Source organism: Anas platyrhynchos, chromosome 2, assembly GCF_047663525.1.
Source record: "Anas platyrhynchos isolate ZD024472 breed Pekin duck chromosome 2, IASCAAS_PekinDuck_T2T, whole genome shotgun sequence".
Lineage (NCBI taxonomy): Eukaryota > Metazoa > Chordata > Aves > Anseriformes > Anatidae > Anas > Anas platyrhynchos.
Window position 1 is genome coordinate 1,132,148 of NC_092588.1, and position 24,188 is coordinate 1,156,335.

Genomic DNA, 24,188 nt, shown 5'->3' on the forward strand with positions numbered 1-24,188 from the left:
AGCAGCTCACGCCAAATGCTGTCATTCCCAAAGGGTTTCTTGCCCCACGGGCACTCAAGGACCAGCATAAAAGCCGGCTGCACACGTAGCACCCTCACACACTCTTCTCGACGTCTTCCCCGCTGCAACCAACAAGGTGAGCCTGAACTCCCCTCCCCTCCTTCGCCTGCCCCACTGGGGTAACTCTCCATATGCCATCAGTCCCCAGCCTCAGCAGCCCTTCCACCTCACCACTGCCATGCTCTCATAAAATCCCAGGCCTCCCCACTCCCTTGGCCTCCCCCAGCACAGCTCTTCATGCCACCAACACCCTCCACCTTCACAACAACCTCTCTTCCAGGCACCCTCCACACCACAGACATGTCCTGCTACGACATCTGCCGCCCCTGCGGACCCACCCCGCTGGCTAACAGCTGCAACGAGCCCTGTGTCAGGCAGTGCGAGGACTCCCGCGTCGTCATCCAGCCTCCTGCCGTGCTGGTCACCCTGCCAGGACCCATCCTCAGCTCCTTCCCCCAGAACACCGCCGTTGGATCCTCCGCATCAGCTGCCGTGGGCAGCAACCTCAGCGCCCAGGGAGTGCCCATCTCTGGAGGCGGCTTCGGAGGCTTTGGCCTGGGAGGCCTGGGCTGCATCTCTGGCGGAAGAGCCTGCTACCCCTGCTAAGGACCCATGCCAACACTGCTGACAGAAGCCTGCAACACCATGCAAGCCAGAACTCAGACTGAGGATGCACTATTTCACTGTTTAAGGCAGATGGGCTCACCAGCCATGGCTCTTCTTCTCATGGCACTCCACACTTTAGCAGGGAAGGGGGCCAGTCCATGCTGCCTGGACACACGGCCTACTCCTCTCTCATTTCTTTCTACTCCTACCACCATCTTCCATGTCCAGTACTTGCCCCTGCAGTGACTTATTTGCAGCCACAAACCCACTGGCACCTCCCATGTGCTGATTCTGTTGCAGTGGAGGAAGACCTTGGGGTTCTGGGAAAATCTGCTCTACAGTGGGACACAGGTTGATGGTTGCACTACTTGCACCACAGAACAGGCCTCTTCTCTGCATGCCTTTTCATTCTTTTTACACAATAAAGTTCTTCTGAATTTCAGTCTGTGATGTCTCCTCCTCCTTTCTGCTCCCAACACTCCTTCTAATTCACTCAACATTAACCAGGGCTCAGCAGGCCAGCAGGGCCCAAGCTGGTTAAGATCAAGATGCAGCTGGACAGCACTCTGTTTTTAAACAAGAAGTCATAGATTTGTCAGACGGTCTGCTTTGCAGACAACTAATTGTCTGGACGAGAACATTCAAGGAGAAGCATCCAACATCTCTATGCCCAGTTAAAGACCAGGGTGGAGTGCTATCTCACAGGAGCCTGTCCTGGGACCAGTTTTATTTCACCTCCTCGTCCCTGACATACACGGTGGGATTGAGCAGGCACTCAGCAAGTTTGCGCATGGCACCAAGCTCAGTGGGGTGGCTGACACCTTAGAGGAAAAAGGGATGCCACCTGGAAGGACCTTGACAGGCTTAGCAGGTGGGCCCAAGCAAACCTCAAGGAGTTCAACAAGGCTGATTGCAAGGTCCTGCATTTGGGTCAAGACAATCCCCAACACCAATACAGCCTGAGCAACAAGTGGATTGAGAGCAGCCCCTTGGAGAATGACTTGGGGGTTACTGGTGGAGAAACGTCTTTATGTGAGCCAGCGATGTACACTGACAGCCCAGAAAGCCAGCTGTTTCCTGCGCTGCACCAATAGAAGTGCAGATAGCAAACAGAGGGATGCGATTCTCCCTCTACTCTGCTCATCATATCCCACCTGGAAGACTGTGTTAAGTGCTTGAGCCTTCAGCCAGCATAAGACAGATCTGGACCTGTCAGAGCATGAGATGGTCAGAGAGACGGAGCACCTCTCCTGCAAAAACAGGCTGAGAGAGCCGGGCTTGGTCAGCCTGGAGAAGAGAAGGCTCCAGGAGAAGGTATAGAGGTCCTCTAGTACTTAGAAGAGGCTACAGGAAAGGTGGGGAGGAACTCTTTATCAGGGTGTGTAGTGATATGACAAGTGTTAACAGCTTTAAACTAAAAGAGAGTTGATTTAGATTAGATATAAGGAAGAAATTCTTTTCCCTGAGGATGGTGAACTAACCCAGACAAGCTGTGGATGCCTCACCCCTTGGAAGTGTTTGAGGCCAACTTGGAAGGGGCTTTGGGCATCCTGATCCACTGCAAAGAATGCCTGCCCATGGCAGATTGGTTGGACCTACATGATGCTTAACATCCCTTCCAACCCAAAACATTCAATCATTTGATGATTCCATCTGCTTTAATGCTCAGGTTGCCTTGTATGTTCTCAGGACTTGAACTTGCAGAGTTCTCTGTTTCAGTTCAGAAACTGAGAACTGAGTTCTGAAAGGAGCAGAAACAGCAGGGCCCTGGTCAGAGGTGCAGGCACAGTGACCATCAGCACCTACGCATTTTGTGTGGAAGGTATACGCAGACCCCGGAGATCAGAGCATCCTCAGTCCATGAAGTTGGTTGCAGGGCATTGTTAGCTGCCGTCAGGGGTCCTGGCGTGGGTCCTTAGCAGGGGTAGCAGGCTCTTCTGCCAGAGAAGCAGCCCAGGCCTCCCAAGCCAAAGCCTCCAAGGCCAAAGCCTCCAAAGCCGCCTCTAGAGATGGGCACTCCCTGGGCGCTGAGGTTGCTGCCCACGGCAGCTGATGCGGAGGATCCAACGGCGGTGTTCTGGGGGAAGGAGCTGAGGATGGGTCCTGGCAGGGTGACCAGCACGGCAGGAGGCTGGATGACGACGCGGGAGTCCTCGCACTGCCTGACACAGGGCTCGTTGCAGCTGTTAGCCAGCGGGGTGGGTCCGCAGGGGTTGCAGAGGTTGTAGCAGGACATGTCTGTGTTGTGGAGGGTGCCTGGAAGAGAGGTGTTGGGAAGGTGGAGGTTGTTGTGGGTGTAAGGAGCGGTGCTGGGAGAGGCCAAGAGAGTGGGGAGGCCTAGGGTGAGGATTTTGGGAGCCTGGCTTTGGGGAGGCAGAATGGCTGCTCATGTTGGGGGCAGAGGGCAGGTGGAGAGAAAAAGGAGGCAATCAGGGTTCAGGCTCACCTTGTTGGTCGCAGGGGAGAAGGCGTCTGGAGGAGTATGTGAGGGAGCGAGGTGCAGGGCTGGCTTTTATGCTGGTCTTTGAGTGCCCGCAGGACAAGAAACCCTTTGCACATGACAGCATTTGGCATGAGCTGCTCTTACATGCCAAAGACGATCAAGTAATGAGGTTGGGTGAGTTGTTGTTCCCAGAACTCAATCTTTTCATTTTCTACTGTTGAGTTTGTGTCTGAACTTGGCAGTACATTTTAAGTGAGAGTAATAAAGACCAAAGTATAGTTCTTTAAGGTGTGTAAAAGGGTGTGTAGAAGATGCATCCAAGGCATGGGAGAAGTGCGTTGTCATCAGTGAGGTCATGGTTGGCACTCATGAGGTGTGGTTGGTGGCTTTGTTTTGAGAAGGGGGGGGCATTTGCTGGTATCCCCAGCAATCTGTTCTGGGCTTCCCAGGTGGCTGGACGTGATGTGCTACCAGTTGCATCACATTTACTCTGTCCATGCCTTCAACCCAACTCAGCAAGTCTGAGTCTATCCCCTGTCTTTCCCATTATGTGTGCTGCTTTGTCAGCTTATGTGAGAAAAAAAAAAAAAAAAAGAAAAAAAAAAAGAAAAAAAAATGGTGTCTTTGCCATTGAATGTAATTTTTCAGTGGAAAATTCCACGAACCTTGCATATTTAAAAGTGATTGCCCAGGCATGACAGTGGCATAGGAGTGGGGAGTATGTTAACCAGATAAGGGGAAGGTGCCACTGTACCCAGATAAGGTGCATAGCTTACAAACAGGACAAGAAGTGCGAAATCAGTATAAAGAAATAATCAGGACCTTCTTGTCCTAAGACGAGAAGGAAAAAGAAAAGGAAAAAGAGATATTAATAGTTGGTCAAGTAAAATTGTACATGCATGGTATAATAATAAGTGTCAAGTAGTTTGTGAACCTGTATTACTCAGTCGATGAGGAACCAGGGAGGAATCAGGAGTTGGGTAATAGGTAATATAAGGTTATGATATACTTTTGCTGTGAACTCCCACTTGCAGGATGCCTTTTATTCAATCATGAATAAAATTGCTTCACAGATTCACAGAATCATTGAGGTTGGAAAAAACCTTCAAGATCACCTGGTCCAACCATCCTCCTGCTACCTATGTATTCCACTAAAACATGTCCCTAAGTACCAGGTCCAACCTTTTCTTGAACACCCCTGGGAACGGTGACTTCACTACTTCCCTGGGCAACCTGTTCCAATGCCTGACTGCTCTTTCTGAGAAGAAATGTTTCTGAGAAGAAATGTTCCCTAATTGCCAACCTAAGCCTCCCCTGGCGCAACTCAAGGCCATTCTCTCTAGTCCTATCACTAGTTATCTGCAAGAAGAGGCTGACCCCCAGCTACCCACCACTTCTTCTTAGGTAGTCGTAGAGAGCAGTAAGGTCTCCCCTGAGCCTTCTCTTGTCCAGACTAAACAACCCCAGTTCCCTCAGGTGCTCCTCATAGGATTTGTGTTCCAGGCCCTTCACCAGCTTTGTCACCCTTCTCTGGACATGTTCCAGCGCCTCAATGTCCTTCTTGTAGTGAGGGGCCTGTAAGAAACAAAGTTGTATTTTTGCAGTAGAGAATTACTTTTCTGTATTCCAAGGTAGTTGTGTAGTCCTAATAAGGAGAAATACTAAGTAGATAAGTGGATAGTAGAAGGCCTCACTGTTCCAAAATAAGGTAGAAGCTTGAGAAATACAGGATGAGCAGTGTGAGAACAGTAAAACAAAGATCACAAGTTCTCAAAACATAAGAAAGGAGAAATTAAAGTGTTGAAAAAAAAAGAAAAATTGTACATATATGGTATAGAGGAGTGTTGAGTAGATTGTGAACCTGTACTATTCAGTCAATGAGGAAACAGGGGAGGTGATAGTTGTCAGGTAATAGGGAATAAAAGGTTATGATTCATTTAATAAAATGCGCTCCTGATTGACAGGACACCCGCCATTGCAATCACAAATAAAATAGCTTCACAGAAGATCCTGTCTGAAGAAAATTGAGATTTTTCTCACAGGCCCAAAGTTGAACACAGTACTTGAGGTGCAGCCTCACCAGAGCTAAGTACAGGGGGACGATTACCTCCCTGGTCCTGCTGGCTGCACCATTCCTGATACAGGCCAGGATGCCGTTGGCCTTCTTGGCCACCCGGACAAACTGCTGGCTCATGCTCAGGTGAGCATCGATTAGCAACCCCAGATCCTTTTCATCTGCGTAGCTTTCCAGCCACTCTTCCCCAAGCCTGTAGCACTGCATGGGGTTGTTGTGGCCAAAGTGCAGGAACAAGCACTTAGCCATGTTGAACCTCATCCTGTTGGCCTCTGCCCATTGACCCACCCTGTCCAGGTCCCTCTGCAGGGCCTTCCTACCCTCTGGCAAATCAATGTTTCCCCCCAACATGGTGTCATTTGCAAACTTTCTGAGGGTGCACTCAATTCCCTCATCCAATCATCAATAAAGATATTAAAGAGGATGGGCCCCAACACCAACCCCTGGGGAATACCACTGGTGACCGGTTGCCAGTTGGATTTCACTCCTTTCACCACTACAAGAAAGGACGTTTCATGCTGCCTGGGTTGCAGTCTTGAGAATGTTGAGACCATGTGGGTTTTCTGGACTGCAGATGAAGGCTGGACAGTATTTTTTATAGCTCTCATAGACTGAGTGGGTAATATGCACTTAGTGAGACTGTGGCCCTAGCAAGTCATGGGGACATTGGGTCTGGGACCCTGCAGTATGGCGGAGCCATGACAGGACCCTACATTTGTGGTCTATCTATGCTATTTTCACGACTACCTTTTAATCAGCATTTTGCCAGCCCCACTTGCTCCTCCCTCCCCCCTTATTTATTTATTTTTAAAGAGCTCTTTTTCCACTCACTTACAAACATCCAGGGATGTCAAAGGCAATGAGAAAGGGTTCTCGAAGTGTAAAGCAGTAAAAGGAAGAGTAGCGAAGGCTATGAATGAGGTGGAGATGGTTGAGAGAGGACATGGAAAAGGTAGAGGTAGTGAATGTCTTCTTCACTTGAGTCTCCAATAGCAAGAGCAGCCTTCAGGAATCCAGTGTCCCAGAGACCAGCGCAAAACTCAGGAGCAAGGAAGATGTCCCCTAATCAAATAGACATAAACACGTTTAAGGGTTGCAATGAGATGCACCCAGGAGTGCTGATGGAGCTGGCTGATGTCATTGCAACGCCACTCTCATTAATGTGCAAATGGTCATGGGGAGTGAAGGAGATGCCTGAGGACTGGAGGAAAGCAAAAGTCACTCCTCCTCGAAGAAAAGCAGGAAGGAGGACCCGAGGAACTGGAAGCCAGTCAGCCTGGTCCCTGGGAAGGTGATTCATTTCCAGGCACACAGAGGACAAGAACATCATCAGCAGTATGGATTCCCAAAGGGGAAGTCATACTTGACTGGCCTGATAACCTCCTGGGCTGAAACAACTGGCTTGGTAAGTGACAGGAGAGTAGTGGATGTCGTCTGTCTGCCTGACTTCAGCCAGGCTTTTGACACTGTCTCCCATCAGATTTTTATGAAGAAGCTGTTGAAGTATCGGCTTGATGACCAAGCAGTGAGGTGGATCAAAAATGGGGTGAGCAGCCAGGCCTAAGGTCAAGAGTCAGAAATTGATCCCAGAGGAGAATGCTGGGTCCAGTCCTGGTGAACATCTTCATTTATGGTGCGGGTGATGGAGCAGAGCATACCCTCTGCGTGGTTCCTGCTGACAGAACGCCAAGGAATGGCTGACCTGCCACAGCATTGTCTTGCCATCCTGAAGGACCTTGACAGGCTGGAGAAATAGGCTGATGGGAAGCTCTTGGAGTTCAAATGGGGAAGTGCCAAGCCCTGCAGTTCAGGAGCAACAGACCCAGGCACCAGGAAATGCTGGGGGCTGCCCATCTGGAAAGCAACTTAGCAGAAAAGGACCTGGGTGTCCTGGTGGACACCAGATTGAACACGGGGAAGCAATGTGCCCTTGAAGGTAGGAGGGTAAATGGTGTCTTGCATTATATTAGAGGGAGTGTTGCCAGCACATGAAGAGAGGTGATCCTTCCCCTCTACTCAGCAGTGGTAGGGCCCAACCTGGGCCTTCTCAATGAGGAAATGCTGAGAGACCTTGGACTGTTGAGCCTGGAGAAGACATGGCTCATGAGAGAACTCACATACATGTATGTCTATGAATACCTGAAGGGAGGGTGCAAAGAGGTGAAACCAGGCTCTTGCGAGTTGTGCAAGAGAGGTGCCTGAGGACTGGAAGAAAGCCAGTGTCACACCAGTCTTCAAAAAGGGCAAGAGGGAGGACTCAGGAAACTACAGGCCAGTCAGCCTCACCTCCATCTCTGGAAAGGTGATGGAGCAGCTCATCCTGGAGGTCATCTCCAAGCATATAGAGGATTAGAAGGTGACCAGGAGTAGTCAGCATGGATTCACCAAGGGGAAATCGTGCTTAACTAATCAGATAACCTTCTATGATGAGATGACTAGCTGGGTAGATTAGGGGAGAGCAGTGGATGTGATCTACCTTTACTTCAGCATGGCTTTTGACTCTGTCTCCCATAACATCCTCATAGGCAAGCTCAGGAAGTGTGGGCTAGATGAGTGGACAGTGAGGTGGATTGCTAATTGGCTGGATGGCAGAGCTCAGTGGGTTGGGCTCAGTGGTGAGGAGTCTAGTTGCAGGCCTGTGGCTAGAAGTGTCCCCCAGGCATCAGTACTGGGTCCAGTTTTGTTCAATTTATTCATCAGTGACCTCAACAATGGAACAGAGTGCACCCTCAGGAAGTTTGCTGATGCCACAAAGCTGGGAGGAGTGGCTGATACCCCAGAGGGCTGTGCTGGCATTGAGAGGGACCTGGACAGGCTGGAGAAATGGGCCAAGGGGAACCTCATGAAGTTCAATGAAGGCAAGTGCAGGGTCCTGCACCTAGGGAGGAATAACCCCAAGTACCAATACAGGCTGGGGGCTGATCTGCTGGAGAGCAGCTCTGCAGAGAGGGAGCTGGGAGTCCTGGTGGACAGCAGGCTGACCATGAGTCAGCAATGTGCCCTTGTGGCCAAGAAGGCCACTGGTATCATGGGGTGCATTCAGAAGAGTGTTGCCAGCAGGTCGAGAGAGGTGATCCTGCCTGTCTACTCAGCCATGGTGAGGCCACACCTGGAGTATTGTGTCCAGATCTGGGCTCCCCAGTACAAGAGGGACCTGGAACTACTGGAGCAAGGCCAGAGGAGGGCTATGAAGATGATTAGAGGACTAGAGCACCTGTCATATGAGGACAGGCTGAGAGGACTGGGCCTGTTTAGCTTGGAAAAGAGAAGACTGAAGGGAGATCTCATCAATGCATATAAATATATGAAGGGAGGGTGTCAAGAGGATGGAACCAGACTCTTTTCAGTTGTGCCCAGTGCCAGGACGAGAGGCAAGAGGCATAGACTGAAGCACAGAAAGTTTCATCTGAATACAAGAGGGCACTTCTTTACTGTGAGGGTGAGAGAGCACTGGAACAGGTTGCCCAGAGAGGTCGTGAAGTCTCCTTCTCTGGAGATATTCAAAACATGCCTGGATGCTATCCTGCACAATGTGCTCTAGGTGATCCTGCTTGGCAGGAGGGTTGGACTAGATGATCTTCAGAGGTTCCTTCCAACCTCAACCATTCTGTGATTCTGTGGTGCCTGGACAAGAGGCAATGGGCACAAAGTAGAAGACCAGATGTTCTGCGTAAATCTGTAGAAAGCCTTTTTATAGTGTGGGTGACCAAGTTCTGCTTGGAGGTACTCAAAAGCCACCTGGAGACAGTCTGGGGTAAACTGGTCTTGGTGGTGCTGCTTCAGCAGAGGGGATGAATGAGGCGAAGTCCAGAGGTCCCTTCCAACCTCAACCATTCCACAATACATCTCAGAATGTGATATAGAATGATTTTATTGAAGAAAAAACATCAAAAAGGAAGGCATACAGAATAGAAGGGACAAATTCTAAGGTGCAAGAAGGGCAATCATCAGCTTACGTCCCTTGTGTCCAGCAGATTTTCCCAGAGCAAAAAGGCCTTCCTGTACTGTGATAAATTCACCAGAAAGGAGGTCCCCGAGGGGCTTCTTGCTCTGAGCGAGTAATTGCAGCAGAAAGTACTGGACATAGAATGAGGCGCTATGGAAAGTAGAAAGAAAGTGCCACAAAAAGAAGAGCTATAGCTGGTGAGCCAATGTGCCATAAATCGCACAGAGGTGCATCCTCACTCTGAGAGCTTCCTTGTATGGTTATGGAGGCTTCTGCTAAGGGTGTTGGCGTGGGTCCTTAGCAGGGGTAGCAGGCTCTTCTGCCAGAGAAGCAGCCCAGGCCTCCCAAGCCATAGCCTCCCAGGCCAAAGCCTCCAAAGCCGCCTCCAGAGATGGGCACTCCCTGGGCGCTGAGGTTGCTGCCCACGGCAGCTGATGCGGAGGATCCAACGGCGGTGTTCTGGGGGAAGGAGCTGAGGATGGGTCCTGGCAGGGTGACCACCACGGTGGAAGGCTGGATGGCGACGTGGGAGTCCTCGCACTGCCTGACACAGGGCTCGTTGCAGCTGTTAGCCAGCGGGGTGGGTCCGCAGGGGCGGCAGAGGTTGTAGCAGGACATGTCTGTGGTGTGGAGGGTGCCTGGAAGAGAGGGTGTTGGGATGGTGGAGGGTATTGGGTACATGAGGAGTGGTTCTGGGGGAGGCCAAGGGAGTGGGGTGGCTTGGGATTGTGGGGACCCTGGCAGTGGGGAGGCAGAATGGCTGCTCATGTTGGGGGCAGCAGGCATGTGGAGAGATAGACCTAGTGGGGTGGGTGAGGGAGGGGAGAGGGATTCAGGCTCACCTTGTTGGTCACAGGGGAGAAGGAGTCAGGAGGAGTGTGTGAGGGTGCAAGGAGCAGAGCCGGCTTTTATGCTGGTCCTTGAGTGCCCACGGGGCAAGAGAGCCTTTGCGCATGACAGCATTTGGCATGACCTGCTCTTGCATTCCAAAGCCTGGCAAGTAATGAGGTGGGGCATGTTTTTGATCCTGCAACACTCAATTTTCATGTCCTTCTCTGGAGGACATGTCCATTTGGCAATGGTGGCACCTTTTACGTCAAAGTAATTATTAGAGGCCAAAGGATTGCTCTTGAAGGTGCATGTCAAAGCGGGCAGAAGACGTGACCCAGGCATAGGAGAGGAGCAGTGTTTTCAGTGAGCTCATGGTGCTGCTCTCATGTGGTATGGTTGCAGCTCTGTTGTGAGGGGGGGCTTCCTGCATGCGCTGGGCATGAGGTGCAGCCACTTCCTTTTATGACAAGGTTACCCATCTAATAGACCAAAGGAAGGCAGTAGATGCAAATTCTTTGGATTTCAGCATACCTTTTGATACTGTTTCTCACAACATCCCCCTGAACAAAATGTCTGGCATGCAGGTAGATAAATACATAACACAGTTGGTGGACTGTTGGCTAACTGGTCAAGTTCAAGGGGTTGTAGTAAAGGGGGGTTCATCACGCTTGCTCCCAGTCACTAGTCGTGTTTCCCAGGACTCCATTTTCGACCCAGTTTTCTTTGACGTTTTTGCGCATGGTCTGGATACAGGACTCAAAAGAGTGCTAAGTAAGTTTACAGATGATGTGAAATAAGGCATTGTTATTGTCTCCCTCAAGGGTGGGGAGGTTGTGCAAAGAGTTCTTGACAGACCACAGGGCTGTGCAATCACCAGTCATACGAAGTTTAAGAAGAGTAAGTACCAGATTCTGCACCTGGGGCATGGTAACCTGTCCCAGTGTATGCACAGACGGAGGGATGAGGTACTGGGGAGCTGCCCCACAGAAAGGGATCTGTGGCTTCTAGTTGACAGTAAGTTGAGTAATGAAGTGGGGTGTGTTTTCTTACCCCAGATGTTCCCTTTTTGGGTCCTGCTATTCAGGACATGGCCAATTATCATGGCGGTGCATTTGAAGTGTCAGTATTAAAGACCAAAAAATACTTCTTGAATGTGTGTGTAAGGCTGGATAGAAGATGCATCCAAAGAAAGGGAGAGGTGTGGTGTCATCAGTGCCCAGGGAGGGCTGGTGGTGTAGGCACGGTGCCCAGAAGCTCCAAACTGACTTGCTTTCACCTACGAGCCCCTGCAATGCTCCTGCACCTTATCTATGCTGCTCCCCAAAGGTGCGTTTCCAGAAGCTGTCATTTTTCCTTTGCTGTCTGATAAGCTCAGGAAGGGTTTGTGCACAATGTTCCCCTGTAAGACCCAGGTGCTTCTAGTGATGGTTCTGAAATGCTTTCCATACCATAAAGCCAGTGCTTTGCCTCCTCAGGGACAAGCTGAGAAAATATGGGTGGCTTTGAGAAGGAGCCATAGTTGAGGATTTGCTGAGCCCAAGATCCAGCCTCATCCCAGAGGTGCAACCCTCACTCCATGACGTTGATTGCAGTGTCTTGATGCTATCAGTCAGGGATGGTGGCCAGAAAATCCTTATGGGAAAGAGAGATGTTCAGTGCGTGCTGACTTCTGACCCATGCTAAAGTCCCTTAGCACGCACAGGCCTTGATGCAAATGATGGGCAAATGATGGGCTTGTGTCACATGCCAAAAGAACAGCAGCAGCTCGTTGGTGCTGTTCTCAGTGACATACTTGCTAGGAGAGGCCTTGTGTCCCTTTTCATAGACTCTTAGAATTGTATACTATCTTGACTGTGAGATGCTGTAGAGTATCCAGATCCTTGAGGCTTCATGAGTCCAAGTCCTGAGAACATACAAGGCAATCTGAGTGTTAAACCAGATAGAATCATTAAATGATTGAATGTTTTCAGTTGGAAGACATGTTAATTCTATGATTCCTGTAGGCCTGTTTTAATTACTGGAGGGTCTTTATAACATCTGCCTGGAGCCTTCTCTTCTCCAGGCTGACCAAGCCCGCCTTCTCAGCATAGGGAAGGGAAGGTTGTCTTTGTAGGAGAGGTGCACCAGCTCTTTGACCATCTTTGTATCGCTCCTTGCAACCTGCTCTAACAGGTACAGATCTGTCTTAAGCTGAGGGCCCAAGCACTCAACACAGTCTTCCAGGTGGGGTCTGACAAGAGCAGAATAGAGAGGGAGAATCACATCCCTCTGTTTGCTAGCTGCACTTTTATTGGTGCATCCCAGGAAATGGCTGGCTTTCTGGGCTGTGAGTTTACATCGCTGGTCATATTAAGACGTTTCTCCACCAGTAACCCCCAAGTCATTCTCCGAGGGGCTGCTCTCAATCCACTTGCTGCTCAGGCTGTATTCATGTTGGGGATTGTCTCAACCCAAATGCAGGACCTTGCAATCAGCCTTGTTGAAGTCATTGAGGTTTGCTTGGGCCCACCTGTTAAGCCTGTCAAGGTCCTTCCAGATGGCATCCCTTTTTCCTCTGAGGTGTTGGCCACCCCACTGAGCTTGGTGCCGTGCGCAAACTTGCTGAGTGCCTGCTCAATACCACCATGCATGTCAGTGACAAAGAGGTCAAATAAAACTGGTCCCAGGACAAAATCCTGAGAGAAAGCAATCCTCCCTGGTCTCTATACAAGCATTGAGCTGTTGCCCACAACTCCTTGAATGTGTTCATCCAGCCAATTATTTGTCTGCTAAGTGGTCCATCTGTCAAACCTGTGAGAATCCTCTTTAAAAACAAGGATATATATGTAAGAGTGCTGTCCAATTCCTTCTTGAACAGCAACAGGCTTGGGCCCAGCCAGCCTGTTGAGCCCTTCTTTATGTTGAGTGAAGTTGAAGGAGTGTTGGGAGCAGAAAGGAAGAGGAGACATAGTAGGCTAGCATGCACAAGAACTTTATTGTTGAAAAAGAGTGAAACGGTGTGCAGAGTAGACGGGACCTGTCCTGTGGTGCGAGTAGTGCAACCATCAGGCTGTGTCCCATGGTACAGCAGATTTTCCCAGAGCCCCAAGTTCTTCCTACACTGCAATAGAATCAGCACATGTGAGGTGCCAGGTTGGTTTGTGGCTGTGAGCAGGTCATTGCAGTGGAGAGTACTGGACATGGAAGATGGTGGAAGGACAAGAAGGGAGTGAGAGAGGAGTAGGCCATCAATCAGCCATGTTTCCATGCAGCATGGACTGGCCCCCTTCCCTGCTTGAGTGTGCAGTGCCATGAGAAGTAGAGCTGTGGCTAGTGAACCAGTGCGCCATGAACAGCGCAGAGGTGCATCCTCTGTCCAAGAAGTGGCTGGCAAGGTGTTGGAGGCTGCTGTCAGGGGTGTTGGCATGGGTCCTTAGCAGGGGTAGCAGGCTCTTCTGCCAGAGAAGCAGCCCAGGCCTCCAAAGCCATAGCCTCCAAGGCCAAAGCCTCCGAAGCCGCCTCCAGAGATGGGCACTCCCTGGGCGCTGAGGTTGCTGCCCACGGCAGCTGATGCGGAGGATCCAACGGCGGTGTTCTGGGGGAAGGAGCTGAGGATGGGTCCTGGCAGGGTGACCACCACGGCAGGAGGCTGGATGGCGACGTGGGAGTCCTCGCACTGCCTGACACAGGGCTCGTTGCAGCTGTTAGCCAGAGGGGTGGGTCCGCAGGGGCGGCAGATGTTGTAGCAGGACATGTCTGTGTTGTGGAGGGTGCCTGGAAGAGAGGGTGTTGGGATGGCGGAGGGTACTGGGGGCATGAGGAATGGTGGTGGTGGAAGGCCAAGAGACTGGGGAAGCTTAGGGTGGGACAGTGGGGAGCATGGCAGTGGGGAGGTGGAAGGGCTGTTCAGGTTGGTGGCATAAGGCGTGTGGAGAGATTGGGTCGATGGGGTGGGCGAAGGAGTGTAGCGGGGTTCAGACTCACCTTGTTGGTCGCAGGGGAGAAGGCCTCTGGAGGAGTGTGTGAGGGTGCGAGGCGCAGGGCCGGCTTTTATGCTGGTCCTCGAGTGCCCACAGGGCAAGAGAGCCTTTGTGTATGACAACATTTGGCATGAGCTGCTCTTGTACGCCAATGCCCATCAAGTAATGAGCATGTTGTTCTTCCCACAACCATCTCTTTGTATTTCATCCTGTTTGGGACATGTTGCTTGGTTCCAGTGGCACCTTCAAAGTGAGAGTATTAGAGGCCAAATGATTTCTTTTAAAGGTGCATGGCAAGGCATGTCAATGATGTGCCAAAGCCTGGGTGATTGCGGTGTCATGAGTGAGGTTTTTATGTGGCTTTTATGTCGTAAGGCTCAGCCACACTGGGCTTGTGACTATGACTAAGTCATTGCAGTGGAGAGTATTGGACCTAGAAGTCAGTGCTATGACAAGAAGGGATTAAGAGAAGACTAGGCCATACACTTGCCATTATTCCTCACATCTTTCTGTTTACTCCAAAGCCAAAACCATGTGACTTGATACTCTGCTTGATGGATTCCATTAGGCTGGCTGGGAGAGGCCCTGAGATTGACAACAGGAACAGTCATTAAGGGCCAGCTGGGGAGCCAGCACATTACACTGTATAGTCAGGACAATATTATTAGAATTGGTGACTGGCCTCATGGTGCCTCAAGATCTCTCTGCAAAGCCTCTCAGCTCCTGAGAGAGACAACAGCTTCTCGTTATTTACTATCATCTGCAAACTTACTGAGTACACATTTGAGCCTAAATCCAGATGATTATCAACAGCATTGAAGAGAATTGAAGCTGAGACCATCCTGCTGGGGATGTCAGCAAATGGAGCTCCGCCTCACAACAAAGCAGCAGACCTCTTGAGTACAAAACTATGACCTCATTGATGACAGTGCACCTCTCACATGCTTTGGATGCATCTTTTCCCAATCTTTCATGCACCTTCAGAACTATCCTTTAGTCTTTATTACTGTCACTTGTAATGTGTTGCCAAGATTCTGTGAAACGAAAACATCCTAAACAACAGGAAACAAAAAGGGAATATTGTGTGAATGACACCACACCACACCTCATTACTTGCCAGGCTTTGGAATGTAAGAGCAGCACTTGCCAAATGCTGACATGCGCAAAGGCTCTCTTGCCCCAAAGGCACTCAAGGACCAGCATAAAAGCCGGCTGCACACCTAGCACCCTCACACACTCCTCCCGACTCCTTCTCCACTGTGACCAACAAGGTAAGCCTGAACCCCGCTCCACTCCTTCGCCCACCCCATCGACCCAATCTCTCCACACACCTTATGCCGCCAACCTGAGCAGCCATTCCATCTCCCCACCACCATGCTCCCCAGAGTCCCACCAAAGGCCTCCCCACTCTCTTGGCCTTCCACGACCACTACTCCTCATGTCCCCAACACCCTCCACCTTCCCAACACCCTCTCTTCCAGGCACCCTCCACAACACAGACATGTCCTGCTACAACCTCTGCAACCCCTGCGGACCCACCCCGCTGGCTAACAGCTGCAACGAGCCCTGTGTCAGGCAGTGCGAGGACTCCCACGTCGCCATCCAGCCTTCCACCGTGGTGGTCACCCTGCCAGGACCCATCCTCAGCTCCTTCCCCCAGAACACCGCCGTTGGATCCTCCGCATCAGCTGCCGTGGGCAGCAACCTCAGCGCCCAGGGAGTGCCCATCTCTGGAGGCGGCTTCGGAGGCTTTGGCCTGGGAGGCTTGGGAGGCTATGGCTTGGGAGGCCTGGGCTGCTTCTCTGGCAGAAGAGCCTGCTACCCCTGCTAAGGACCTACGCCAACACCCCTGGCAGCAGCCTCCAACACCGTGCCATTGACTTCTCGGTCAGAGGACACACCTCTGCACTATTCATGGCGTACAGGCTGACCAGCTGCAGCTCATCATTCCATGGCATAACAAAGCAAGAAAGAAAGGAAGGGCCAGGCCATGCTTTCAGGAAACATGGTCAACATACCTCCTTCTTTCTTCCTCTTTCTCCTTGCAATAGCACAAACTTCCACGGATGATACTCTCTGCTGCAATAACTTGCTCACTAGCACAATCTGTCGCGAAACCTTCTGGGGCTGCTCCTACCACGAGGTAGGGAGACCTTGGGGCTCTGGGAAAATCTGCTCTACGCAAGGCACACAGGCTGGTGGACACCGTCCAGGCACCTCAGAATGTGCACCTTCCACTTGATGCTCCCTCAGTTTCATGTTTTCCTCAATAAAATCAATCTGCATCCCATATCGTCAGATGCCTCCTCTTGCTTTCTTCTCCCCACACTCTTCCAACTTCACCCAACAAGAACAAAAAGCAGGTCTCAAGTGGCCATCAGGGCCCAAGCCTCTTGGTGTTGAAGAAGTGTTTGGACAACGCTCTTACATAGCTCCTTCTCACTACCATGGAAAGACATGATGGTCCACTCAGCAGATAAGGAATTGCCTGAATGATTACATTCTAAGTGTTGCACTCAGCAGCTCGGTGCCCAGGTATACTACAGGGAGGAGTGGTGTCCCTCTGGGGTCTCTATTGAGGCCAGTATAATTTAAAAGAGTTGTCCCTCACATCGACACCACATACGTGGTGCGTGACTACTTGTGGATTGAGATTGCACCTTTGCATTGTCACTGTATCATAATCTCCACAAGCACGACTATTTCTCTCAAGGCATGAACCAGAGAAGCAAGGACGTGGGCTATTCCGCAATGTTTGTAAACATGGCCCACTTACATTCTACCATTCTCCCACTTCTTTCCTTGACTTGCACTGTCTCCTATGTCAAGTTCTCTCTGCTGCTATGACATGCTCAAAAGCCAAACTCCAGAAGGGATCGACTCCCTCTACACTGCTCCCACCACAGGGCAGGAAGACCTCCGTGACCCGGGAAAATCTTTCGCACACAAGGATGAGATTTTGGTCACCCTACCTGCATCCAAGAGCCCCAGAGGCTGTTACACTTGCTGCTTCTTCCTTTCCATGTGCTTTCCTCAATAAAGTTCTCAAGAAAGCCAGCCAGATGCTCCTCCTCTTCCCTTCTTCTTCCCACTTCCATCAGTACAAAGGCAAATATCTAGAGGTCATAGGGCTAGGTTGAAAAGGACCACAACACCTTAAAATACATCACCCAAAACCTACAAGTGCCCAAACACAAGCTTCATCATGCTAAGTTTCTTCTAACCATGCCCTCTCAAAAAATTTCCCCTCATTAGCACACACTACAGCTGCTATCTTCTCTACTGTGATCCCACACCGTCACAACAAACACTATCTCAGAATGATATAGTCAGGAAGGAAACTCTTGACACCGGGTAGGGCAACAGCTGTGGTCAAGAAAGGTCAGCAGGCTCTCCAGGACCATGTGCAGTGGCATGCAGCCACTTTCCAGGCCACCACACTGTTTGTTTGTGTAACCCGTACTTGTCAGCTTATCTGCAAGCGTGTCATGGCAGTAAGCATCAAAGCCTTTCCTAAATGTAAGGTAAGCAACAGTTGTTGCTCTCCCCTTGTGCACCCAGCAGGTTACTTCAACATAGAAGACACTGAGAAGGCTCAAATATGATCTGCTCTTTATAGATCCATGCTGACTACTCCCCATCTCTCTCTTATCATTCATGTGCTTCTCATGTGCGTTCCAGGAGGATTTCTTTCAGAACCTTCCCAGTGATGCATGACAGAGTGACCAGCCTGCAGTTTTCCAGACATTCCTTCTCCATCTTGTTGAACATAGGAGTGAAATAATTCCCTTCCAGTATTCAGGAACCCAGTCGCCATCAACTTTCAAAGAAAGAAGAAAGTAGCCTTGTGAAAATATCAGCCAGGATATTCTCTCAGCATTTGTGGGTCCAACCGGACAGGTCCTCTGTACTTCAGTACATCCAGTGGCATAGACTCCCTATATTCCTCAGTAACATGACTACTCACCTGAGAGACAGCCTGCGAAATACTGCCTTTGGCTAACGAGTGGTAGGCCTTGATATTACCCACTGTTTTGAGTTGCAGACCGCATGCCTCCAATTTCTGTCTGAAATTTCCAAATCATCTTTCACAAAATCAAACACTGAGAAGAGAAATAGGTTTCCCCCTTGACACAAATCCCAAATATCATTCCCAATAACACGATGGCTCCCAACTGGCCCTTCTCACAATCCCTCTTGTCCTCTGCCTTTCATGAATCTCAGGGCTGCTCACAGAGCACACAACCCAGCCCGAAAAATCCCATCAAGCAGAGTGTCAAATCTTGTGTTGTCTGTGGAGTTCAGCTTTGGAGGAAAGGGGGCTAAGCCTATGGTGTCAGAAAACATGGCCATTGTAGGACCTACTCATCTCTCATTCCTTCTTTTCATAGCACCCGCTTCTATGCCCGATGCTGTCCATTGCAAGGACTTGCTTAGAGCGACAAAGCCCAGTGTGGCTGGGCCACACTACATAAATGCCACAGAAAGACCTCACTCATGACACAGTACCTCAGGCAGCCTTCAGACACCTCATTTACCTGCCCTCCCATGCACCTTTCAGAGAAATGCTCCAGCCTCTAATTCTCTCACTTTGAAGGTTCTGTCAGCATCTAACACTATGTCCTCAACAGGAGGACATGAAAAGGTCAAGTTGTGGGAAGGACACCACACCCCAACTCATTACTTGCCAGGCTTTGGCATGCAAGAGCAGCTCACGCCAAATGTTGTCATGCGCAAAGCCTCTCTTGCCCCACGGGCACTCACGGACCAGCATAAAAGCCGGCCCTGCGTCTCGCACCTTCACAATCTCCTTCCAACACCTTCTCCCCTGAGACCAACAAGGTGAGCCTGAACCCCGATCCCTTCCTTCCCCTGCCCCACTAGGCCCATCTCTCCACATGCCCTCTGACCCCAGCATCAGCAGCCATTCCACCTCCCCAACACCATGCTCCCCATAAACCCAGGCCTTCCCATTCCCTTGGCCTCCCTCACCACCATTCCACACACCTCTAATACCCTCCACCTTCCCAACACCCTCTCTTCCAGGCACCCTCCACAACACAGACATGTCCTGCTACAACCTCTGCAACCCCTGCGGACCCACCCCGCTGGCTAACAGCTGCAACGAGCCCTGTGTCAGGCAGTGCGAGGACTCCCACGTCGCCATCCAGCCTTCCACCGTGCTGGTCACCCTGCCAGGACCCATCCTCAGCTCCTTCCCCCAGAACACCGCCGTTGGATCCTCCGCATCAGCTGCCGTGGGCAGCAACCTCAGCGCCCAGGGAGTGCCCATCTCTGGAGGCGGCTTCGGAGGCTTTGGCCTGGGAGGCTTGGGAGGCTATGGCTTGGGAGGCCTGGGCTGCTTCTCTGGCAGAAGAGCCTGCTACCCCTGCTAAGGACCCACGCCAGGACCCCTGACAGCAGCTAACAATGCCCTGCAACCATCTTTATGGACTGAGGATGCTCTGATCTCCGTGCTCTGGGAATACCTTCCACACAAAATGCACAGCTGCTGATGGTCACTGTGCCTGCACCTCTGACCAGGGCCCTTCAGCTTGTGCTCCTTCCTTTTCATGAGTCTTCCTCAATAAAGTTCTAATGCATGACAGCCTGACACTCCTCCTTTCTTCACACAACGCACTTCATCCAAAGGAACCTAGACAGGCTTCAATCAGAACTGAATGAGGTTCAACAAGTCTAAGTGCAAGGTGCTGCACCTGGTTCGGGGCAATCCCGGAAAGGAGTACAGACTGGGAGAACTCATTGAGAGCAGCCCTGCAGAGAAGGACTTGGGTTGTTTTGGTGAATGAAAGGCTCAACAGGATCCAGCAATGCACGCCTGCAGCCCAGGAGGCCAACTGCATCCTGTGCTGCATCAACAGAGCAGTAATCAGCATAGTGAGGGAGTTGATTGTCCCCTTCTTCTCTGCCCTTGTGAGGCCCCAGGAATGCTTGGCTCACGACATAGGTAGGGCAGGTTGAAAAACGCCACAAGGCCTCCCATAGTGTATTGGGTTTACATGGCAAGGTTTTGGTAGTAGGGACTGCAGGGATGGCCTCTGTGAGGAGAATCCAGCAGTTATCCCACACTTGAACAGGGCCTCTTTCAGCAAGCTACAAAGGGGCCTGCCGCTGCCCAAGCACAAGAGGTCATGAGCGCAGGTCAGAAAGGGTCACACCTTAAATGACATCACCCAAGACCTACAACTGACCAAACACAGGCTTCATCCTACTAAGGCTCTTCGACCCGCTCCCTCTCAAAAAATTTCCCCTCATTAGCATGCCCTACCACTGTTCTCTTCTGTTCTATAATCCTACACCGTCACAACAAACACTATCTCAGAATGATATAGTCAGGAAGGAAACTCTTGACATCGGGGAGGGCAACAGCTGTGGTCAAGAACGGTCAGCAGGCTGTCCAGGACCATGTGCAGTGGCATGCAGCCACTTTTCAGACCACCACACTGTTTGTTTGTGTAACCCGTACTTGTCAGCTTCTCTGCAAGCGTGTCATGGCAGCAAGCATCAAAGCCTTTCCTAAAGGTAAGGTAAGCAACAGTTGTTGCTCTCTCCTTGTGCACCCAGCAGGTCACTTCAACATAGAAGTCACTGAGAAGGCTCCAGTATGATCTGCTCTTTGTAGATCCAAGCTGACTACTCCCCATCTCTTTCTTATCATTCACGTGCTTGTGGTGTGCTTTCCAGGAGGATTTCTTTCAGAACCTTCCCAGTGACGCATGACAGACCGAACAGCCTGCAGAGTCCCAGGCCTTCCTTCTCCTGCTTGTTGAACATAGGAGTCGGGTGAGTTTCATCCAGTTTCCAGGTCCTGTCCCAGTTGCCATAATCTTTCAAAGATAATTGAAAATGGCCTTGCACAGACATCAGCCAGAACCCTCACCTTCTTTGGGTTCACCCCATCAGATCCTGAATACTTCTGCATATCCAGATGCACAACCTACCCATCTGCCTCTGCAAGAAGCTCTGCTCACCTGAGAGACAGCCTGCAAAACACTCACCTCAGCTGCCCTCAAGCAGGCCTTGCCATCATTCCTCCCTTTGGAATGCAAACATCAGCACAAGGTCTACTAATCTGGATGCCTCCAGCTCCCCTCTGAAATATCCAGATCCTCTTTCTGACCATCAAACATGGGGCAGAAAAATAGCTGTCACCTTGACCCTCACCCTGAAGAAGACCCCCAACACTCAGGCTCTCCAGCTAGCCCTTCCCCACAGTTCCACTCCCTCAGCCCCTCATTAGTCTCAAGCTATCTTGCAGGCATCCCCAATCAACCCAAGGGGCCCCTATCAAGCAGTGTGTTGGGCCAAAGCCTAGCCTGGGAACATGCTGGCATTAGTAAACGAAAGCGCTACGGAGTGGCCAAAGCAACTCTTTGAGAAGAATGGCAGGACTGCTGACATCAAAGGGCTTGCGAGCTCAGTACCAGGCCGCAGGGGACAACAGCCTGCTCTCACAAACAGCCCTCTCCTGCCTGCTTGGACTACCGCCCACAGGGATGGCCCCAGGTTTGCACAAGACAAAGCAGGCAGCTTCCTTTCTCCCACCTACAACCTTCCAAGCACCACGGCCACCAAGCCACCGATACAGCACACCCAACGGGAAAGCCAAGGGTAAAGACTGGCTAAGCGAGCTGTTAGAAAGGCAGGGAGGCAGCAAATGTGATGGAATCATGGAATCCCAGAATAGACCAAGTTGTGAGGGACCCACAAGGAACATTGCGTCCAACTAGTGGCACCACACAGGACTACCCAAAAATCAAACCGCATTTCTGAGAGTGTTGTCTTGTGCTGCAGCAGTCTTGGTGCTGTGATGGCTTCCATGGGGAACCTGCACAACCACCCTCTCGGGAAAGAGCCTTTCCCTAATATCCAAGCTGAACCTGCCCTGACACAGCTTCAGGCTGTTCCCTCAGGCCCCACTGCTGCTCACCAGACAGAAGAGATCAGCGCCTGTCCTCCGCTGCCCTTGTGAGGAAGCTGTAGGCTCTGGTCAGGTCTCCTCTTCTCTGGGCTCAACAAACCAAGATCCTGCAGCCACTCCTCGTATATCCAGCCCTCTAAACCTTTCACCATCTCTGTACTTCTCCTTTTGACAATCTCTAAGAGTTTTGTGTCGTTAGATTGCGGTGACCAATTCTGTACACAGCACTTGAGGGAAGGCTGCACCAGTGTGCAGTAGAGCGGGACAATCACTTCCTTTGACCGGCTAGCAATGCTGTGCTTGATGTAACCCAGGAAACGGGGGGAACTTTGGCTGCCAGGGCACCCTCTTGACTCTCAGTCCACTTGCTGTCAACTAGAACGCATATGTCCTTTCAGGCGGGGCTGCTCTCCTGCCTCTCTTCCCCCACTCTGGACATAGATCCAGGGTTGCCCTGTCTCAGATGGGGAATTCGCCAGTTGCCCTTCTTAAATTTCATGCTGTTGCTCATAGCCCAGCCCTCTAATTTCTCAACGTCTATGTGCGAGGCTTCTCTACCCAAAATGGAGCCCTCAGGAACCCCCATAGCGACTTCCTGCCAGGCACAGGTAACCCTATTTACAACTACACTTTGAGTCTGGCCAATCAGCCAACTGCTGAACCATCTCATTAGATATTAGTCTAGCTGTGTGCTTGACGTTTTGTCCAGAAGGATATTCTGAGGAACTTAATCAAATCTTTTCTGAACTCCTAAGAGATTACACCTACTGGTGGCTACACATTATAAATGAGAGGGGTAAGATCATCATAAATAAGTGTGCCAGTGTCTCACGCCCAGCACATCTGGGAAGCCCAGACCAGCCAGTATTATGGCAAGGCCAGCAAATAGGGCCCCCTCCTCACAACAATGCAGCCGCAAACCGCACCGCTTGAGTGACATGCCATGACCTCATTTAATGACACCCACCTCTCCCATGCTTTGGCCATGTTTGCAGACTGCCCTCACTACCATTCTCAATGCAAATCCTCCCAAAGGGCGATCCTTACTTAAAAGCTGCCGCCAAGGCCAAATAGACATTTCCTCAACACAAGGAAATGAAAAAGGTGCGTTGTGGAAAGGACAACACACCCCACTTGTCACGCTTTGGCATGTAAGAGCAGCTCACACCAAATGCTGTCATGCACAAAGGGTTTCTTGTCCTGTGGCACTCAGGGACAAGTATAAAAGACGGCCCTGTGCCTCGCATTCTCACACACTCCTCCAGACGCCTTCTCCCCTGCGACCAACAAGGTGAGTCTGAACCCCGCACCCTCCTTCCCCACCCCACCAGCCTCATCTCCCTATCTCTCCACACACCCTCTGCCCCAAGCCTCAACAGCCCTTCTGCCTCCCCACCACCATGCTCCTCATGACCCCAGGCCTCTCCACTCTCTTGGCCTCCCCCACCACCGCTCCTGACACCCCCAACACGCTCTGCATTCACAATACCCTCTCTTCCAGGCACCCTCCACACCACAGACATGTCCTGCTACGACATCTGCCGCCCCTGTGGACCCACTCCGCTGGCTAACAGCTGCAACGAGCCCTGTGTCAGGCAGTGCGAGGACTCCCACGTTGTCATCCAGCCTTCCACCGTGGTGGTCACCCTGCCAGGACCCATCCTCAGCTCCTTCCCCCAGAACACCGCCGTTGGATCCTCCGCATCAGCTGCCGTGGGCAGCAACCTCAGCGCCCAGGGAGTGCCCGTCTCTGGAGGCGGCTTCGGAGGCTTTGGCCTGGGAGGCTTGGGAGGCTATGGCTTGGGAGGCCTGGGCTGCATCTCTGGCAGAAGAGCCTGCTACCCCTGCTAAGGACCCACGCCAGGACCCCTGACAGCAGCTAACAATGCCCTGCAACCAACTTCATGGACTGAGGATGCTCTGATCTCCGTGCTCTGGGAATACCTTCCACACAAAATGCATAGCTGCTGATGGTCACTTTGCTTGCACCTCTGACCAGGGTCCTGCTGCTTGTGCTCCTTCCTTTTAATGAGTCTTCCTCAATAAAGTTCTAATGCATGCCAGCCTGACACTCCTCCTTTCTCCACCCAACACTCTCCATTGGAAGGGTCCTGGACGGGCTGGAGAAGCAGGCCCATATGAACTGCATGAGGTTGAACAATTCTAAGTGTAGCGTGCTGTACCTGGTTCAGGGCAATCCCAGACAGGAGTACAGACGGGGAGAAGAACTCCTTGAGAGCAGCCCTGCAGAGAAGGACTTGGGGGTTCTGGTGGACCAAGGGCTCGACAAGACCCAGCATTGCCCTCCTGCAGCCCAGAAGGCCCAC

General features: G+C 51.3%; 5 protein-coding genes and 1 long non-coding RNA gene across 8 annotated transcripts in view; 3 read left to right on the plus strand and 3 right to left on the minus strand.

Annotated features, from left to right (window-relative positions):
- LOC113842941 (feather keratin 2-like) lies at nt 1-16,209 on the plus strand. Of its 2 annotated transcripts, none has more exons than XM_072034230.1 (2): nt 1-136; nt 341-1,108. In XM_072034230.1, exons 1-2 carry the CDS (start codon nt 16-18, stop codon nt 664-666), a joined length of 447 nt encoding a protein of 148 aa, XP_071890331.1. In that variant the 5' UTR covers nt 1-15; the 3' UTR covers nt 667-1,108. The 2 variants fall into 2 exon arrangements, with proteins under 2 accessions (XP_071890331.1, XP_071890332.1); XM_072034231.1 differs by lacking the exon at nt 341-1,108 and adding an exon at nt 15,401-16,209 and having other exon boundaries at nt 117-136.
- Nucleotides 2,450-3,248, minus strand: LOC140001793 (feather keratin 2-like). Its single transcript, XM_072034237.1, has 2 exons — nt 3,113-3,248; nt 2,450-2,922 (listed from the first exon to the last, which is right to left on the minus strand). The coding sequence occupies exons 1-2, from the start codon at nt 3,231-3,233 to the stop codon at nt 2,582-2,584; spliced, it is 462 nt and encodes a 153-aa protein (XP_071890338.1). The 5' UTR covers nt 3,234-3,248; the 3' UTR covers nt 2,450-2,581.
- Nucleotides 9,037-14,080, minus strand: LOC140001794 (feather keratin 2-like). 2 transcript variants are annotated; one of them, XM_072034239.1, is made up of 2 exons: nt 13,924-14,059; nt 9,037-9,767 (listed from the first exon to the last, which is right to left on the minus strand). In XM_072034239.1, the coding sequence occupies exons 1-2, from the start codon at nt 14,042-14,044 to the stop codon at nt 9,427-9,429; spliced, it is 462 nt and encodes a 153-aa protein (XP_071890340.1). In that variant the 5' UTR covers nt 14,045-14,059; the 3' UTR covers nt 9,037-9,426. The 2 variants fall into 2 exon arrangements, with proteins under 2 accessions (XP_071890340.1, XP_071890339.1); XM_072034238.1 differs by lacking the exon at nt 9,037-9,767 and adding an exon at nt 12,916-13,713 and having other exon boundaries at nt 13,924-14,080.
- LOC140001788 (feather beta keratin-like) lies at nt 15,055-23,924 on the plus strand. The gene is made up of 2 exons (XM_072034220.1): nt 15,055-15,190; nt 23,363-23,924. Exons 1-2 carry the CDS (start codon nt 15,070-15,072, stop codon nt 23,710-23,712), a joined length of 471 nt encoding a protein of 156 aa, XP_071890321.1. The 5' UTR covers nt 15,055-15,069; the 3' UTR covers nt 23,713-23,924.
- Nucleotides 15,762-24,188, minus strand: part of LOC140001796 (uncharacterized) — a 17,691-nt gene continuing 9,264 nt past the window's right edge. Inside the window, exon 2 of the long non-coding RNA XR_011807313.1 lies at nt 15,762-15,937. This is a non-coding gene — a long non-coding RNA (uncharacterized lncRNA). The remainder of the gene's footprint in view (nt 15,938-24,188) is intronic.
- LOC119716181 (feather beta keratin-like) overlaps nt 23,026-24,188 on the plus strand; it is a 30,067-nt gene continuing 28,904 nt past the window's right edge. The window contains exon 1 of the mRNA XM_072034240.1: nt 23,026-23,152. Within this exon, the coding sequence (XP_071890341.1) occupies nt 23,041-23,152 (112 nt within the window). The 5' untranslated portion in view covers nt 23,026-23,040. The remainder of the gene's footprint in view (nt 23,153-24,188) is intronic.

What these genes read in the sequence shown, in the direction of transcription:
- LOC113842941 (XM_072034230.1), top strand. Translation starts at nt 16, where the DNA reads ATGCTGTCATTCCCAAAGGGTTTCTTGCCCCACGGGCACTCAAGGACC. An exon ending in TCCCCGCTGCAACCAACAAG is followed by an intron (nt 137 to 340) that starts GTGAGCCTGAAC and finishes CCTCTCTTCCAG; the next exon opens with GCACCCTCCACACCACAGAC.
- LOC140001793 (XM_072034237.1), bottom strand. Translation starts at nt 3,233, where the DNA reads ATGCTGTCATGTGCAAAGGGTTTCTTGTCCTGCGGGCACTCAAAGACC. An exon ending in TCTCCCCTGCGACCAACAAG is followed by an intron (nt 2,923 to 3,112) that starts GTGAGCCTGAAC and finishes CCTCTCTTCCAG; the next exon opens with GCACCCTCCACAACACAGAC.
- LOC140001794 (XM_072034239.1), bottom strand. Translation starts at nt 14,044, where the DNA reads ATGTTGTCATACACAAAGGCTCTCTTGCCCTGTGGGCACTCGAGGACC. An exon ending in TCTCCCCTGCGACCAACAAG is followed by an intron (nt 9,768 to 13,923) that starts GTGAGTCTGAAC and finishes CCTCTCTTCCAG; the next exon opens with GCACCCTCCACACCACAGAC.
- LOC140001788 (XM_072034220.1), top strand. Translation starts at nt 15,070, where the DNA reads ATGCTGACATGCGCAAAGGCTCTCTTGCCCCAAAGGCACTCAAGGACC. An exon ending in TCTCCACTGTGACCAACAAG is followed by an intron (nt 15,191 to 23,362) that starts GTAAGCCTGAAC and finishes CCTCTCTTCCAG; the next exon opens with GCACCCTCCACACCACAGAC.